The 18,644-nt window shown below is 36.4% G+C and overlaps 1 protein-coding gene across 3 annotated transcripts in view; it reads left to right on the top strand.

Moving 5' to 3' along the window:
- The window catches only part of LOC105479902 (structural maintenance of chromosomes 6), an 87,369-nt gene that overhangs the window by 27,039 nt on the left and 41,686 nt on the right, over window positions 1–18,644 (top strand). For all 3 annotated transcript variants that reach the window (XR_011611479.1, XM_071076262.1, XM_071076263.1), the window contains exons 7-16: window positions 369–449; window positions 1,475–1,576; window positions 5,614–5,733; window positions 5,834–5,932; window positions 8,635–8,781; window positions 9,677–9,765; window positions 9,942–10,106; window positions 10,581–10,759; window positions 11,767–11,971; window positions 18,344–18,458. Coding sequence is in view for 2 of the 3 variants with exons in the window: in XM_071076262.1 (XP_070932363.1) it covers window positions 369–449; window positions 1,475–1,576; window positions 5,614–5,733; window positions 5,834–5,932; window positions 8,635–8,781; window positions 9,677–9,765; window positions 9,942–10,106; window positions 10,581–10,759; window positions 11,767–11,971; window positions 18,344–18,458 (1,302 nt within the window). In the remaining variant the exon portion in view is untranslated. The remainder of the gene's footprint in view (window positions 1–368; window positions 450–1,474; window positions 1,577–5,613; window positions 5,734–5,833; window positions 5,933–8,634; window positions 8,782–9,676; window positions 9,766–9,941; window positions 10,107–10,580; window positions 10,760–11,766; window positions 11,972–18,343; window positions 18,459–18,644) is intronic.

The following is an 18,644-nucleotide window of genomic DNA, read 5'->3' as shown; positions in this document are numbered from 1 at the left end:
TCCCATTCTGCTAGCCCATGATTACCATTGGCATGAGGGTGATATTCTATTCAGCAGGTAAGAAGTGAAAAACTTTTTAATGAAAACACTTTTTCACAGGGTTCTTGTGCTTGTGCCCTCATGTACTGGTAGAATATTGAATTTTAACTATACCATGTATGTTGGTATAATGAAATTTTAAATTATTTTTCCTGCATTATACATTTCTAATTTTTTTTTTAAATATTTTTATCCTAATGTTATAACCTTTGGCTATTGCTTGGCCTTCCTGATGGCACCATAGGTCACTTGTAATGTATGTTTCAGTTTTTACCTATCTTTAAAGCATTAAAGTAAAATATTCAAAAATGACTTTTTGTTTGTTTGAGGTGGATAATCCAGTTTCTGTTTTAACACAAGAAATGAGCAAGCAGTTCTTACAGTCTAAAAATGAAGGAGACAAATACAAAGTAAGTGGCACCAAGGTAATATAAACCCATTTAAAAAGAGTGCCTTTAGGCATATTGTAAACAATATTCTTGCTCACATAATGGAGTCTGAGTTTTTTTTTTGTTTTTTCTTTTCTTAAAGCCATCTGTTTAAAGTAATTCAATTTCCTAGATTAGGAAATTGTTAAGTAAGATGGGGGTATAATTTTTTTAAATCTTTGTTTTTACTTTTTGGCTTTTAATTCTTAATCTTTAAGGAAATACAGGGTAACAGTTGCTCCTACATACATAATAACTTGTAAATCTTTTTTTTTTTTTTTTTTTAAGACAGAGCAAGGCTCTGTCTTCCAGGATAGAGTGCAGTGGCGCAATCTCGGCTCACTGCAACCTCCACCCCTCAGGTTTAAGTGATTTTTGTGCCTTAGCCTCCCAAGGAGCTGGGGTTACAGGCATGTGACACCATGTCTGGCTAATTTTTGTATTTTTAGTAGAGACGGGGTTTCACCTGTTTGGCCGGGCTGATCTCGAAATCCTGGCCTCAAGTGATCACCCGCTTTGGCCTCCCAAAGTGCTGGGATTTCAGGTGTGAGCCAGTGTGCCTGTAAATCTTAAACTATTAAAAACTTTAAAAGCTAACAAAATACTTGACTATACTGCTAAATATTCTGTGTAGTCTTTTGAGTGAGTTTTGGCATTTCTTATTCTAAAAATTTAAGATGTTCTAAGACCAAGGATGCCAGTCTTTTCAGCTGTTTTTGCTTAAATAATGGCAATAGTGAAAATGAGCTTATTATCACACCCCGCAGTGTTTTCTTTCATGGAGTTTTAGGAGCTTTTGCAAATGAACATGTGGATGTGAGCATGGTAGGTTCAGTAAATTTGAATCTGAAATGTATTCTTTTGTGTTTGTGTGATTGCTTGTGTTTTTAATGTCTTTTTATATCATTGATCTAAAAGTTTTCAGAGACCAAATTTTTCTTTTTCTTTTTAACAGTTCTATGGAAGTTTACAAACTCCTAATTGCGTTTTTTTGTTGTTGATAATAGTTCTTCATGAAAGCAACGCAACTTGAACAGATGAAGGAAGATTATTCATACATTATGGAGACAAAAGAAAGAACAAAGGAGCAGATACATCAAGGAGAAGAGGTTTGTAAACAGTTAATGTAAATCTTTTTGGGATCAGCCAAATTCCTATAGTAATAGGAATTCCTATAGTAATATCATTACTGATATTCCTATAGTAATATCATTACTGTAGTAAATGATATTGTAAAACTATGCATCTGCATATTTATATAAAACTAGTAATATTTTCATAGCACTCTGAAGTAATGCAATGTAGTGTTTATATTCTGGGTATTAATTAGCTGTTACTTTTTTATTTTGTAATGATAAGTACATACTTGTCTTACTTTCTCTATTAGATTATAAGCTAGAGAACAGGGTGGTATCTTACATACTTATCCTCTGATAATATGACTAATGGGTTCCACAATAAGGTATGGTAGTTTAAGTAGTTTAAAAACTATAAGTAGTTTAAAAACTGCGGTATTTCTTCTGGGATAATAAGCACAAGCTTCAAACTGTTATTAAACATAGTATGCATTTATAATTATATACTGTAATCTACAAATCATAGTAATTATAACTCTAGTAAAATGTTAACATTCCTTAAGCAACTGGTAGGTTGGTAGCAGCTGTGACATCCTTACTCACCAGGCTTGGCAGCTGTGCAGATTTGCTTGCACTTATAATCACTTATTTCAATTTGTTTTTAAATCTGTTATATTTTGTTCTTATACTTTCTTCTTCGGATTCCTGAAGATCCAACTTTCTGTGTGATAATCAGAGACCTCAAAATTTTAAGGCTTATGTTATAGCTGTTTATCCAGTGTATTAAGTCCCACCAATTTTATGTAATTCCATATATTGTTCTTTTGTTAGTTTTATATAACCTGTTGAATTTTCATCAACTTTGTAGCTTGTCCTTTTGAGGTAGGATTGTACTAATGATTAAAGTCAAATTCATTATATTATACTGACCTTTTTACTTCACATTTTTGAAGAATGCGTATTTTAAGTTAGGTCTATAGTTATGTGTTTCATTAAATGAAAACTCAAAAATTAAGGATGAGTATATTTATTTTTATTTCCCACATTATCCTTTCAAACCTGGGTTATGTGGTGGTGCTTAAGGAGCTACTATAAACCACAAAAATACTAAAGCACACTTTCTTGGAATATCAGTGTTATTATTGGGGAAGGGAAATACTTGTATATCAAACAAACTGTACATACCATGTGTTACATTTATTATTTTTAATATAATAAATCAGGACTTGAAATAAATTTGTTTGTTTCAGACCACTTGGGATTAAACACTTATTTTCTCCATGGTATACAAAGTATGCCGATAACAATTAAAGATATTGTAATTATGAAGTATAAGGAGCACTTCCCTAAATTATGTAGGAGAATTCCTGATGCATAATATGCACTCAGTAAGAACTTTTCTCTTAATTGGTGAAATACCCTATATTCTCAAAATAAACTCTTGGTTTGAATAATTAAATCTTTAAGAAATAGTATGTAAAGGCTAGAAGCTAGAATAATCATTCGGTTGATAAATATTAAGTTCTTACCATGTGCCTTGTAGCATCGTGCTTTGGCCATGGTCATATAGTGACAAATAAATAGGATTCTTGGGATCATAGACCTAGTTATTCGGCAGGAAACATAGATGGTAAATAATTTGAGTATGGTGACTACTAAAAGAGATGTAGACTAGGCAACAGCACTTAATAGGGTACTGGCAGTGTCGGGGGCAGTCATGGTCGGGGAGTTATTAAGGAAGTGATGCCTAAGAAGAAAACTGAAGGATGAGTAATACCAGGCAAAGGATGGTGAGGGTAAGGCAGGATGTTCTAAGAAATAGCGTCGTTAAAGCCTCAGGGGCAAGAAAGCATGTGTTCTTTTAAAAAACTAGAAGAATTCCAGTTTGGCTAGAGTGTAAAACACAGGTGTGAGAGATGAGAGGCCAGGTTGTGGAGGACCTTATAAAATTTAGGGGGCAATAGAAGACATGAAAATGCATGACTTCATTAATTGTGTATTTTCAGTAGATTACTCTGCTGTACAAGAGAATAAACCGCTAGAAGGAGAGAAGAGATGTGGAAAGATAGATAAAGAAGCCATTATCATTGTCCAAAGACATAATGATGGCTTAAGTTAAGGATATTGGCAGTAGTAGGAAAGAGAACTTTGAAATGATGTAGGCAAATGTTGTAGTGGACATGGAGAAGTAAAGTTAAGACAGAGTCATCAAAGGTGACTGAATGACCTCCAAATTAATTACTTTAGTAGTAGAGTAAGTTTATTGAGATAGGAAGTTTGGGAAGAAAAGCCAGTTTTTCTTTTTTTTCCTTTTTTTAAAGAAAGCTGAATTATATTTTGAACACATTAATTTTGAGGTTTTCAAATTAATTTCCACATTAATTTCCAAGTGGAAATATGAAGTGGGAAGTTGGATATGTAAATTAAGAATAGAGAGTCAGGTCTGGCCTCAATAAAAATTTGGGAGTTGTCAGTGTGCTATCAGTATATAAGCCAAAAGAATAATTTAGATTGCTGAGATAGGGGAACAGTGGGGCCAGGCCTGAACCATGAGAAATTCTCATGAAAGCCATGAGAAGCCAAGGGCAGAGAGATTTTGAGAAGGAACAAGTCATGACCGTGAGATGTACCTGTGGTCCGACACTACATGAATTGAAAAAACTCACTGTATTTAATGACATAATCTTCATAGATGACTATGGCAAGGTGGGTTTCAGTAGCAGTGAAAACAGTAGCCAGATTTGTGGAACTGGAAAATGTGAGGAGATGGAGGAGATAGAGACAATTTTCATGAAACTTGGATAGAAAGGGAAGAAGAATTTTAGAGGAGGAGGTGGTGCCAAGGGATGGGTATTGGTGGTTTTGTTTGTAAGTTGGAAAGATGAGCAAGTAGTGATGAACATGAGTCATAAAGAGGGTAAAGTGGAAACAAAGATGAAAAGATGTGATGGAAAATCAGTGGATTTAGACTTTTGAGAAGATAGAAAAGGGGTATAATCCAAGATATAGGTAGAGGATGGTATGGGTCTTAAATATGAGGCCACCTTTCTTTTATTGCAAAAGGAAGGGATGACTGCTTTAGATTTGTAGTTAAGATTGTTGAGGGAGTTTCTGTCTGATGGCTTCTAAATTATCTGAAGCTGGAGAGGGGGAATGAATGAGGGAATGTGGTGGCAGGGTATATGAGGTTTGAAGAGAGTGATAATAGATTGAAAGAATTTTATAGAATGGGAAAGTGCATTAGATAGGGAAACAAAGTAAGGTCTACAGTGTTCAGGCCCTAGGTGACTCTGGTAAGCATGAATGAAGGGGAGAGGCTGTCTACCCAGGTGTACAGAATATGAGATCTATAAGCTCCAGAAATTGTTTGAATATCACGGTATTTGATATTTGGTGATTTTTAATTAATTATTAAAAGTGAACTTAGTTCCTGGCCAACATGGTGAAACCCCGTCTCTACTAAAAATACAAAAACTAGCTGGGCGTGGTAGTGCTTGCTTGTAGTCCCAGCTACTTGGGAGGCTGAGGCCGGAGAATCGCTTGAACCTGGGAGGTGGAGGTTGGAGTGAGCCGAGATTGTGCCATTGCACTCCAGCCTGGTGACAGAGTGAGACTCTGTCTCAAAAAAAAAAAAAGTGACCTTAGTTAAGAAAATTATAACTTGTTTGATTTTCAGAAATAAATTTCTCCTGATCCTTACATTCTCTTTGGAATGCCTACTGACTATACTTTGAAGAACAGACCATCATGTCTATCAGATAGGGAATAAAGAGGGAAAATGGGAAAGTGAGTTTTGGGATTTCTCTATATTTGCGTAGTCCTGAACTTTTAATTCCTTTGCTCTTCATCTGAAGAGTATTTGGCCATTTTTATAGTGCAGAAATTCACAAAATTATTGGACTTATTAAAAGTATACCGAAGAATCAAGAATAAAAAAAAAAAGAAGTTATTTTTAAACAAATCTTTGTGTAGTAGTTGTTTAGGCATTGTTTTTAAAAGAAATAGATTTGCAAAAATGTGTTTTTTCAACATTAATAAAAAATACGTCCCTTCTGTTTTCTTTTTTTCAGCGGCTTACTGAACTAAAGCGCCAGTGTGTAGAGAAAGAGGAACGTTTTCAAAGCATTGCTGGTTTAAGTACAATGAAGACTAATTTAGAGTCCTTGAAACATGAAATGGCTTGGGCAGTGGTAATTATCACTTAATTACTTGTTCACATATATATGGGATCTGCAGAATATATTTGGTTATTATTGTTAATCTTATCAATTTGCTATATAATTTTTTTAGGTCAATGAAATTGAAAAACAATTGAATGCTATCAGAGATAATATCAAAATTGGAGAAGATCGTGCTGCTAGACTTGACAGGAAAATGGAAGAACAGCAGGTAATTACAGTTTTTTAAATGCAGATTTAATAGGTTGAATCATATGAAATTGCTGATATTAGACTATTTATGACCCACTAAACTGGCAGTTTCAGACTGTATATTTGTCTATATTTGAATTTATTGCTTAGGTGAAATAGACCTAAACTTGTTTTCAAGGCCTGTTGTGGTAACTGTCTTTTGAAAAGAATATTCTATCTATGATAAGCCTGTCTGAGGCTAGGGCTCTAGAACTCATGCATATTGTCAGTGGAACTTTGTTACTGACAAGACACATAAGAAGAGCCTGAAGCTTTTACTCTTCGGTTCATTAAGGAGTTTAAACACAAACAGACCTGAGAAATAAAGGGGTGCTAGAATAATATAAATTAGAATCACATTAAAGGTAGCTATCAGAAAGTATGAGAACTCAGAACTGAAAACAATGCCCAGAGATTGCTAAGGGAACTGAGATTTATGGTCCAGAACCAAGATGGCCTGTCAGAGGATTTCATATAGGTGGAAGGCAAGTGGGATTCATTGTTAGGTCTGTTAAGGTTAATTTCAGCCTGACATCTAAGATTGCAGGTAGAAACTGCCCTATCTAAAATTCAAGAAAGTCACCAAAGTCTTCCACATGGGCCTAGAGGTTACAGAAGTTGAGTGTCAAATAAAGGCAGTCATTCTTTGTTGGGGCTTTCCATGTGGACCTTTTTACCATTCAGTAGATCCACTCTTTATACACTGTTTCTTTTTTGAACAGCTTTATTGAGATATCATTCATTTACCATATAATTCACCCATGTAAAGTATGTAATTGACTGGGTTTTAGTATATTCACAAGGTTGAGCAGCCAGCACTGTGGGGTTTCTCATGCTGTAATGCCAGAAGAAGAACTTCTAGTTTTTTTTTTCTTTACTCCCCTTCCCCTGCAAATGTACTCAATATGTCAGTGTAGCTTACTTACCTCTTAGCATTTTCTCTATTTTGCTTAGGAAATTTATTTCTGGCCCCCAAGCTTGGCTGTGGTATAGAATGTAATCTTTCCTAACTTGCTTTTTTCTGTCTGCCTCTAAGATGAGCAGATTGATCTTTTTTTCTTTTAAGGTTTATGACATTAATTCATCAGAGGTAATAGATGAGTATGTAAAAATAGGTAAAGATAGGACACTTAGTGATTTGTGGGCTAAGTTTCTTACTCCCTCTTCAGGCAGTAAGTGGAATTTCAACGCTTTCCACCTCTCACCTTAAATTTTCATTTCTGAGAGAATACTCTGAAATTTTCATCAAGTATGTTTCTCTTCTCACCCTCATTTCTCAGCTTATCATCAGGTAAGGCCTTAAATACTTTCCTCCTCAAGCATTTCGCAGTCTAAGATGGAATCCAGTCTGAGTAACAGCTGCTCACCTCTTTTTTAAATGGGAAAGGAGCATCATAAGGCTAGGTGATGTTTAGTTTAGTAGGCCTTTTTCTCCGTTTAAGCGTTTGCATACTGTATGTAGTAAATGGCAAATTTCTGGAGGGTAAGGACTATCTTATTTTATCTTTATATCCTTTCCATCTTGTCTTACATAAAGCCTTTCACATTGTTGCCTGTAGAATGACTATTAAATGGAAGATTTCTGAAGAAACAGTGTCTAAAGCAGACTTTAAACTTTTGTTAATTTAAAACTGAAAAATAATATGAATTATGTTTAGTTTGTATAAAACCTGGATCCAGCTTTCATTTTTATTAAAAAGCAATTCCTCTACTCATTGTCCTTGGGTGCTTTCATGTTTTAATGGCAGAGTTGAATTGTTTTAGGAGAGACCATGTGGCCCACAAAGCCTGAAGTGTACACTATCTAGCCTCTTATAGAAAGGTTTGCTGACCCCGATTGAAATAGTGCTCATATTTGTTCCTTCTCATCAGTCCCTATTGTTAGCATCCCATTTTGGTCCCTAATTGTCTTTGATCCATAACATTATATTAACTTCTTACTGAAATCTTTTCCTTTGATTTTTCTGTCTACCCTGTGTTCCAAGTGCTTCCAGAGTAATCTAACACGCAGATTTAGGAGATAAGAGACAGACTTAGGCTGTCTTCCTGTTTTCTAGAAGATTAAGTTGTAAGCTGTTCATTGTAGAATGCAAGGCCCTTCTCTACCCCTTCATCTCATCTCCTACCATTATCCTATGAATTTAAGCTCTAGCAATATTTAATTTCTAAAATATGAATACCTTTGTACATGCTCTTTCATCTGCCTCTAACACCCTTCCTCAACTTATTTCCTGGTACACTTAGATTAATTTTTAAAATCTCAGCTCAAAATACTACTTCCTCTTTGAAGGCATTCCTGACTTTTTCTGGCCAACCTCTGGTTTGTCTCTCTGTGCTCCCACAATTAAGAATAAACGTACCCTACTTTAGCATTATTGTATACAGACCGTATCACCAGTTTGTGTTCTGTTTTTCTGCTAAATTATCTCTCTCTCTCTTATGTTATCTGAGGACATTTGTTATCACGTCTTTGTATCCCTAGAGGATAGCACATTTGTTGCATAACTAACTGTGGGTTAAGATCAAATTATATTATAGTATTTTATATAACGTTATGTTACTATGTTTGCCTAAAGTCTTGAGTGAAGTTAAATTTGTTATTGGTATATGAACTATAGATAATTATTTTTAAAAACTCTCTCTGTTGAAAAAATATACTTTAATAATGTTATTTTCTTAAAGGTCAGACTTAATGAAGCAGAACAAAAGTACAAGGATATTCAAGACAAACTAGAAAAGATTAGTGAAGAGACAAATGCACGAGCACCAGAATGTATGGCATTGAAAGCAGATGTCGTTGCTAAGAAAAGGGCCTATAATGAAGCTGAGGTGAGAGAAATTTTCTAAACTGAAATATTAAAAGCCACACAGCAAATATAAAGATTGTTCTTCTATCTCTTTTAATTATATTTTGTTGTTTTGAAACAGTCTTGCTCTGTCACGCAGGCTGGAGTGCTGTGGCGCCATCACAGCTCACTGCAGCTTCTACCTCCTAGGCACATGCTATCCTCCCACCTCGGCCTCCTGAGTAGCTGGGTCTACAGACATCTGTCACCATGGCTGGCTAAATTTTTTTGTATTTCTTGTAGAGACAGGATTTTGCCACATTGTCCAGGCTGGTCTTGAACTCCTGACCTTAAGTGATCTACCTGCCTCAGCCTCCCAAAGTGCTGGGATTACAGGTGTGAGCCTCTGCACCCAGCCTCTTCTATTTTTTTATTATTATTTTTTTGAGACGGAGTCTCACCCTGTCGCCCAGGCTGGAGTGCAGTGGCACAGTCTTGGCTCACTGCAACCTCCGCCTCCCGGGTTTAAGCGATTCTCCTGCCTTAGCCTCCTGAGTAGCTGGGACTATAGGGGTGTGCCACCACACCTGGCTAATTTTTTGTATTTTTAGTAGAGATGGGATTTCACCATGTTAGCCAGGATGGTGTCGATCTCCTGACCTCGTGATCCGCCCACCTTGGCCTCCCAAAGTGCTGGGATTACAGGCGTGAGCCACAGCACCGAGCCTTCTAATTTTTAAAGTAGAGATTTTGTACCTGAGTTGAAATTAGTGATGCTTTGAGATTTTAAAAAATGTAATGGTTTCAAATGACGATTTTGTGCTTCATTTTAAAAATATATTCCTGTACACATTCAGTCTCTGAGGATTTGACAAAAGTGGACTCGAATGGGATATTTGTTTTCATTTTAACAAAGCGTGTCTAATTTTTTTTGTTAGGTTTTATATAACCGATCCTTAAATGAATATAAAGCATTAAAGAAAGATGATGAGCAGCTTTGTAAACGAATTGAAGAACTGAAAAAAAGGTAGGATAGTTACTTTGAAATTTTCATGACTCTTATTTTGTAATAAAGTAAGGTAGATGCATTGGAATATTGTATTTTATGTATTGTTGTTAATGAAATTTTATTACATTGGCTTGTGTTCTTTAAATGTTAAACTGTTCATTTAACATTTTTCACTTTGGGTTATTTACTGTTAGTACTGACCAATCTTTGGAACCTGAACGGTTGGAAAGACAAAAAAAAATATCTTGGTTAAAAGAGAGAGTAAAGGCCTTACGAAATCAAGAAAATTCAGTCAATCAAGAGATCGAACAGTTTCAGCAAGCCATAGAAAAGGACAAAGAAGAATATGGCAAAATTAAGTAAGTTGCAACATCCTTAGAATGATTTTTTTCAATTACTTTCACATCATATAGTTTTGTTCTTATATGAAGAGAGCAAATATGGTTGTTTCTTCTACATAATAAGGGATCTTTTAAAAAAGATTTTATTTTTATGTTAAATACCTTGCAGAGCAGGGCTAACTCATAGCCAGTGCACCTATAGCCAGCTGGATCTTTTAAAATCACTTTTCAAGACTTCTTATAGTTGTAGAGTTGAACAATTTCTGGGATTCCTAGCCCATCATCGTTGCATTACTTTTTTTATGCCAAGTTTTGAGGACTCCAGACTGTTTTTCTCTGGTAACACAATTATTTTCAAATAAATAATTCTGCTTTTGGTTTTTAGGGTAGCTAGGTGGGTCATTCACTGGGATGTAGGTGTTCTGGGCAAAGGTTAAAAAATGTTTCTGTAAAACTATCACATATCTGTCCTGTTCTGCTTTTCTTTTTTAGGAGAGAAGAATCAGATGTGAAGCATGCACTGAGCTACAATCAGAGGCAACTGAAAGAATTGAAAGATAGTAAAACTGATCGACTCAAAAGATTTGGCCCTAATGTTCCAGCTCTTCTTGAAGCCATAGATGATGCTTATAGACAAGGACTTTTTACCTATAAACCTGTAGGCCCTTTAGGTATTTGTCTTAATTTAGTGAGGTTATAATAAACTTTAGAAATAAGTTTTTATTTTCAGAATGATTGAATGAAGTTTTCAAAATAAAGTGATTTCATTAAAAAAGATAAAATGATGAAATTATGTTAAGCTCTGTAGCTTTTGTTTTATATTTTTAGAGCATAAAATATCCAGAAGTGAGAGAACTTTGGAAAAGGAAAAGTAATTACAGAGTTGAATAATTTGGTTCTTGTTTTTCTGAATAAACAAGTGAATGAACTAATATAATTGATTATTCAGAAAAAAAAATAATAACATCAAGATGAAGGAGCAGTTACCTGAGTTTTGGTAACCTTTTTAAAATGACTTTTCTTTCTTAGTTTCTGTTTTGGTTGGACAGCATGATTTCTAAGTTCTCTTCCAACTGTAAAATCTGTGGTTACTTTACTCTTACATATACATGGTACGTAAAAAAATTTTTTAAGTCACGTTTTCTTGGAGGGTTATCTTTAATTCTGAAAATCATTAGGTGAAAATGCTTATAAATATAGTTTGTTAGTAAAGTATTGCATTTAAATATTGTAGTAATGTCTCTTTTAAATGATATGTACCTTTATACCAGGATGCATTTCAATGGACGAGGCTTTTTTTCCCATCCCATTAAGGAATTTGAAAATCCCTTGATTTTCAGAACCCCATTGAAAGACTAGAATAGTATAAACTGAATATAGAAAAGCCACCGTTGGTTTACATTAGCGTGGGACAATTTTTTTCACAGGATTTGGTGGATTTTCTCTCCATTGTATCCTGTGAGTATAGGGGATTTCCCATTCAGTTAAAATATTATTTAAACTGCTTTATATAAAAGTATGTTAAGTCATTTATAAACTATGATTAAATGATCTGTAATGTCATTTAAACTGCTTTATATAAAAATATGTCATTTATAAACTATAATTAAAGAGGAGTGATGTTAATATTTCAAAATAAGTATTTATGAGCTCGTCTATAATTTTCTCTCACTTTTAGGAGCTTGCATTCATCTTCGGGACCCGGAACTTGCTTTGGCTATTGAATCTTGCTTAAAAGGGCTTCTGCAGGCCTATTGTTGCCATAATCATGCTGATGAACGTGTCCTTCAGGCACTCATGAAAAGGTTTTATTTACCAGGGACCTCACGGCCACAGATAATAGTTTCTGAGTTTCGGAATGAGATATATGATGTAAGACACAGGTAAGGCATTAGTAATTCAATATGTTTCTGGCTTTGCTTAATCATATGCAGGACTGGAAAGAGTTAAAACACTTTTAATGTTAATCATATCTTTACCCCTGATTTGTAAAATTTCATCAAGCCACTTTAATTTCTGTCTAGGTATTAGTTCTAGGCGTTAGAGAAACATAGATAAATGTTCCCTACCATTGAAGTTCTTACATGTGGGAGACATTACAGGGAAACAGATGTAGTATGGCTTAGAAATTATACCCGTGAGGAAAATGATATGACCAAATTAAGAGGGAGGGCCTAAGGAAGAACATTGGCACTCGTTACACACAGTTACATTCTGAAGGTGTTTCACAGAATCCATAGACAGTAATTGTGTTCTTTGATGACCTTAACAAGTCTTTTCAAGGGAGCTCAGTACCCAAACTGGCCTCTTTGCTAACTGCTGGCTAACACTTTAAAAATGAATGTAGGCCAGGCACGGGTTCATGCCTGTAATCCCAGGACTTTGATAGGCCAAGATGGGCAGATTGCTTTAGCTCAGAAGTTCAAGACGAGCCTGGGCAACTTGGGGAGTCCTGTCTACCAAAAATATATAAAAAAAAAAAAAAGCCAGGCTTGGTGGTGTGTACCTGTGGTCCCAGCTACTTGGAAGGCTGAGGTGGGAGGATCACTTGAGCCTAGAAGGCGGAGGTTGTAGTGATACAGTGACAGGGTCATGCCATTGCACTCCAGCTTGGGTGAAGAATGAGACCCTGTCTCAAAAAAAAAAAAAAAAGAATATATTCCCAGATTACATTTTAAAATTTCTTTTCTCTCCCATCTCCACTTTTTAAAATAAACCTTCTTTTTAATTAAGTCTAATGCTGTATATCTCGTATTTGGTAAATTTGTGTGTATAATTAACTCATGTTAATAGGTAGACAAGGAAGAATTCAGAGAGGGGATGAGAAATCATCGGTCGTTTAACTGATGAGTTTGTCAAGTGATAGAAAAAGTTAATTGCCTTGTAGGCAAATAGAATTCTGTGTGTAAAACGTGTGGAAGCATGACATTGGGAGTTATTCTGCAAAAAATAGCATTTGCATTTTTGATAGGAAGAAACAGATTAGCAGAGAGATTAGGACAAAATAAAGTTTAATTGAATGCAAGAGAAGGAAAAATCAGGATGACTTCTAGGTTTCTGGCTGGAGTGACTAGCTGAAGGATGCCATCAATTGTAAGGAATGTCCTTGAATCTGAACTGTCATTTTGGGACCAAAGAGAATAGTCCTGGCCATTCTGGCGGGGCCTGCTCTGAACTGCCACGAGGACTCTGAAGAAGAGTGCCTGGTGCTGCCTTGCTGGCACATTGTGTGTCCCAGCCTGTGCTTCTAGTCACTTAGCCGTGAAACACATGTGACAAGGGATCCAATGTGTGTGTCGTAATGCCAGTTTTCTTGGAAGTAGGTGAGTTTATGTGCTGAGAACAAGGGCCTCAGGAGTTGGTAGGAGGTACCTTCTTTAAGGGTTTAGATTGGCTGCCAAGGAGAATGAGAGAGGAAGCTGACTCAAGTCTGTTAAGATACAAAAGCCTAGTGGCTGCAGGATTTTTCACTGATAACGTTTCTTTAGAGATGAGTGGAGGGAGAGTCTGTACTGTTAGGTAAATATTAGAATGTTTTAGAGTGGAGAGGTATTACAGAAAGGGAAAAGGGAAGCACTTGAGTGTATTGTTGACAAATTAGTTTAAAGAAAGAGAGGACTGGGAGAAAGTGTTTAGACCCGCCTTAATAAAGTTAGAGAACATGCTTAAAGGCATAAGTCTGGAAGGAGAGGAGGTTATGGTAAGAGTGAAAAATTCAAGCTGAATGGAACAGGTCTAGGGGATGACAAAGTCTGTGTTTTGGCTTCAGGAGCAGGTAGCTGAAACGCAAGTTGTTGGAATAGGGGAAGAAACTAGATTGTAATCCTTTTGGGTGTTGATAGGATATTGACAAGAGTCTTGAGTACGTCTAACATTCTGTTAACTGTACCTGCCTTGTAAACATTTTGAAGGGGTGAATTTTTTGTGTGTTTGAAGAACTTTTTCGGTATGAATTATGGTTCAAATGCTAAATTTAAAAACTGGCTATATTATTTTAATGTGAAAAATAGTAAAATATTATTAGAGTTTATAATGCATCAGATACATAGGACTCATTTCAGTCATTTAGGCTTATGCTATATAACCTTAACAGAGGTACCTAGGAAGGTGTCTAGCTCACCTTTCCTATAAAGATGGTCTTCTCAGAGGACATAGAAGCTACTAAACTACTCCTCCTGCTATTATGCCTGCATTTGTACATCTTGCCCCCATCTCAAGAGAGATTCTTTCTGCCTGAGGCTAGTCTACTTGTGCCTTGAATCACATACTTTCTTGCCTGACTCATTAACCATTTAAAAAAATTATTTCAGCCCTCCTGAGCCTTAAACTTTCCCATTAAATTTTCTGTTTTAAACATGGTAGGTCTCTGATTTGTGTTTCTCCTTTTAAAAACACACCCCTCCTAGAGGAGACTGCATTCACTCATAGACTTACCACTCTAGGTCCCTAAATGTTAATTATATTCTCCAATTATTTCCTTGTTGCGGAATCCAGTTGATATTTACCTTCTCTCAAGCATTAGATGCTATCAAATACACCTTCCTTCAAACTTCTTATTCCTTTTGTTACTATGACACCATTTTCTTGGTTCTCATACTCTTTAGGTATTTCTCAGCCTATATGTGGGCTTTTCTTCATCTCCTTCTGGTGCTCCCTACAGCTCTCTTCATAGTCTGTTATATCTTCTCACTTTATATCTTCTTATATTTGGAAAATTAAAAATACACCAAATTTAGACCAGTCACAGTGGCTCACACCTATAATCCCAGCACTTCAGGAGGCTGAATCGGGTGGATCATTTGAGCTCAGGCGTTTAAGACCAGCCTGAGTAATGTGGTGAAACACCGTCTCTACCCAAAATACAAAAATAAACTGAGCATGGTGCTGTGTGCCTGTGGTCCCAGCTACTCAGGAGCCTGAGGTGGGAGGATCACTGGAGCCCTGGAAGTCAAGGCTGCAGTGGGCTGTGATCGTGCCACTGCACTCTAGGCGACAGAGGGAGATCCTGTCTCAAAAAAAATAAAATAAAAATACACCAAATTTTAATCATGTTTTTTTCCTATATTTTAACTTAGTGATGTTTTTCCTTTTACTTGACTTTAAAAATCACATCTTTTTATGAAATGATTTAAATATAATTAGGATGGAAAAATCATTTTGTCCTGTAACTCCACTTACCAGTGAGGCCTATTATACTTGCCTAGATTTTCTGTGCACGTTTTCCTTTGTCAGTATGTTTTGTTTAGACTTTCTGCTTAACATTGTTTGTGAACCTATGTCCTATTATCTTCTTCTTGTCCCTTCTCACCAACATCTCATTGCTAATGTTCCTTTCTACTTTTTGCTCTGCTAGACTGATTTTGTATCCTCCCCCAACATACTATTAATTGTAATATAAGCCAGTATGAAGTAAATCCCAGGGACGAATAGCCAAAGGAAGAGATAGTCGTGACTTGGTGCTTTAGAGCAAACTGGTAGTAACAACTTCATGTAATGATGGCCTGTGGCTGCCCAAAAATGGTGACTCCTTCCTAGTTTCAAAACCTGTGCTCTCCACAGGCTGGCGAGAGTCTGCATTTCACCAGAACTGCCTACCACATCCTCCCCTCTTAGACTTCTACTCCTTTTCTTTATCTCCTTGTTCTCTACTTTGTTTCATTGACTGCCTGACATTTCTAGAGCATCCACACCCTATTCTTTCTTATCCTTGTTTTTATTTCCACCTGAAATCTGTCCTAAAAAGCCATTTACCTGCTACTGTCTCTTTTCTCTGCTTCCCTTTTCAGGAAAAACTCAAAGGAATTGTCTATGTCTCTTAATTTCTCTCTACCTTCTTTCTTGAACCTTCTCCAGTCAAACTTTATAATTTCATCACATACCAAAACAGCTCTCATCAAGGCATCAGCAAGCCTCACTTTGCTTAACTCAATTAACTCAAAGTCATTACTATTCACTAATTTTACTTACTGGCAGTATTTGCCCTTGATCCTTTCATTCTTCCTGAAACCCTTTTTCACTTGGCACCAAGGGCCTCACTCTTCTCATTTTCCTAATTCTCTAGGCGTTCGTTTTTGGTATCTTTTGCTGCTTCCTCCTCACTGCTGACTGTACTAGTGCTCCAGAACTCTTCTTGGCCTGCACTTCTCCCTAGGTGAACTCATCTGATTTCATGACTTTACAGATCATACATTGATGACTGTGAAACTATGTTTGTAGGTTGCCTTTTTCTTCTGAACTCTAGGATATAATATACTTAATATGTATTTTCCACTTAGATGCCCAATAAGCATTTCAAACTTAACATGTCTGAAAGCTATACTCCTGATTTCCACCCCAAAACCTGCACTTTCAGTAATCTTCTCCATCTTCATTTCCCTATTGCAGAGTCATTCTTGATTCCTTTTTTTTTTTTTTTTTTGAGACGGAGTCTCACTCTGTTGCTCAGGCTGAAGTGGCCGGATCTCAGCTCACTGCAAGCTCCGCCTCCCGGGTTTACGCCATTCTTCTGCCTCCGCCTCCCAAGTAACTGGGACTACAGGCACCCGCCACCTCGCCTGGCTAGTTTTTTTGTGTTTTTTTTAGTAGAGACGGGGTTTCACCGTGTTAGCCAGGATGGTCTCGATCTCCTGACCTCGTGATCCACCCGTCTCGGCCTCCCAAAGTGCTGGGATTACAGGCTTGAGCCACCGCGCCCGGCCTCTTGACTCCTTTCTGCTACCCCACATCCTACTGGCTGTACTTTAGAAATATATCCAAGATCTGACCACTTGTGTGGTGACTACACTGGCTCACGCCATCATCATGTTTCCCTTGAGGATTTATAGGCTGATCTCCCTGCTTCTGGTTACTTGGCACCACAGTTTCAGTACAGCAGCCAACGGAAAGTCAGGTCATGTTGTGCCTCTGCTCAAAGGACTCTAAACTTTGCTGTTTTCCTTATCACAGGCCTGACTGTGACCTCTAGGCTTGGATGATCTGTCCTCTCACCATCTTTTTTATCCTGTCTCTAGAAGCACTTCCCTCCCTGATCTGTCCACTGTGGCAGTCTGTCTCCTTGCTTCTCTGACACATCTTTTAGGGTCTTCATGATTGCTCTTCCCTCGTCCGGAATGGTCTTCTAAGGTTACTTATGTGACTATCTCATTTCCTCAGGTATCTGCCCAGTGTTATCTTAGTGAGGCTTTTTCTAGTCTTTGTGTGTGTGTGTGTGTGTGTGTGTGTGTGTAAAAAAGCACCATAAGCTGCCTTTCCCTTCGTTCTTTTTCTTTATTCTCTGTCTTCCTTCAAAAAAATGTAAGCTCCATGAACAGAGTGTAGTCTGTTTTGTATACTGCTCCCTTTATCCTCTGGAACAGCACCTGCCACAAAGTAGGTGCTCACTAAATATGTGTTGAATTAATGGATGAGTAGGTATAAAACATGCATGCAAAGATACTTTGTTTTGGAATTCTAGGACTAGAAAAGCACTAAGAATGCTACCACCATCTTCTCCTCAGCCATTCATTGCTCCTGTACCTCCTATTCTTAGTATGTTCATTTTTCAGTGCTATTAATAGCTTACATGTTTACATTTTAGTTGAAAGATTGTCTCTTTCATGAGCCCAAATTACAATTCCTAAGAATATCTTTTCTTTCATATTTCCTCTGTGTTGGTAATAAACTTTGCTTCAATTTTTCTTTTCTTATATCGGGGCAAAAATTGTTTAGCTATTTATAATGAATTTTAAATAATTGACTTTTATGTTTATGTATGATAACTGTATGAGATTTAAGGAAATTGTAATTATTAATTATAGTAGGCAGCAGGGCATATTGATTAAGAATCTGGACTGTAGAGCTGAGCTGCCTGGTTTAAATCCTAGCGCAGTTACATAACTATCTTCGTGACGATGGGGAACATACTCAACTCTCTGAAGCATCCTCATCTGAAAAAAATGTGGAGAGAATAATACTATTTATCTTATGTGATTGTTAAAAGGATTGAATGAGCTAATATTTGTAACATGCTTAGAACAGTGCCTAACACATAGTATTATATAAATGCTAAATAAATAAACCTCTATGTATTTGAAAACCTGTGTTTTCAAATGTTACCAGGTAGTTGATATTGTCTGGTTATGTATAATCTCCCCCTGTTACAAATACATATGGAAATATATATACTCTATTATATGTATATATATACACAATTTTCATATATATATATTTATAATTAAAATTTGCTAAGTTAATCCTTCTGTCTTTTTGTCTCCTAGAGCTGCTTATCATCCAGAGTTTCCAACAGTTCTGACAGCTTTAGAAATAGATAATGCGGTCGTGGCAAATAGCCTAATTGACATGAGAGGCATAGAGACAGTGCTACTAATCAAAGTAAGACCACCAGATCTTTGCTGTATTTTATGTTATTGTTAAATTTTTAAAACTGAAGATGATTATATAAATTCCAGTTCTCCTTTTATCATAGAGTTGTTGATGTGTTTCACTATTGTACTTTTACCTGATAGGAAAATCGATAGGGTAATATAGAAACTGATTGATTTGTATGTTTTCTGCCCC

Source organism: Macaca nemestrina, chromosome 13 (genome assembly GCF_043159975.1).
Source record: "Macaca nemestrina isolate mMacNem1 chromosome 13, mMacNem.hap1, whole genome shotgun sequence".
Lineage (NCBI taxonomy): Eukaryota > Metazoa > Chordata > Mammalia > Primates > Cercopithecidae > Macaca > Macaca nemestrina.
The sequence above is the reverse complement of the archived record's forward strand: the minus strand, read 5'-3'. Positions and strand labels throughout refer to the sequence as shown.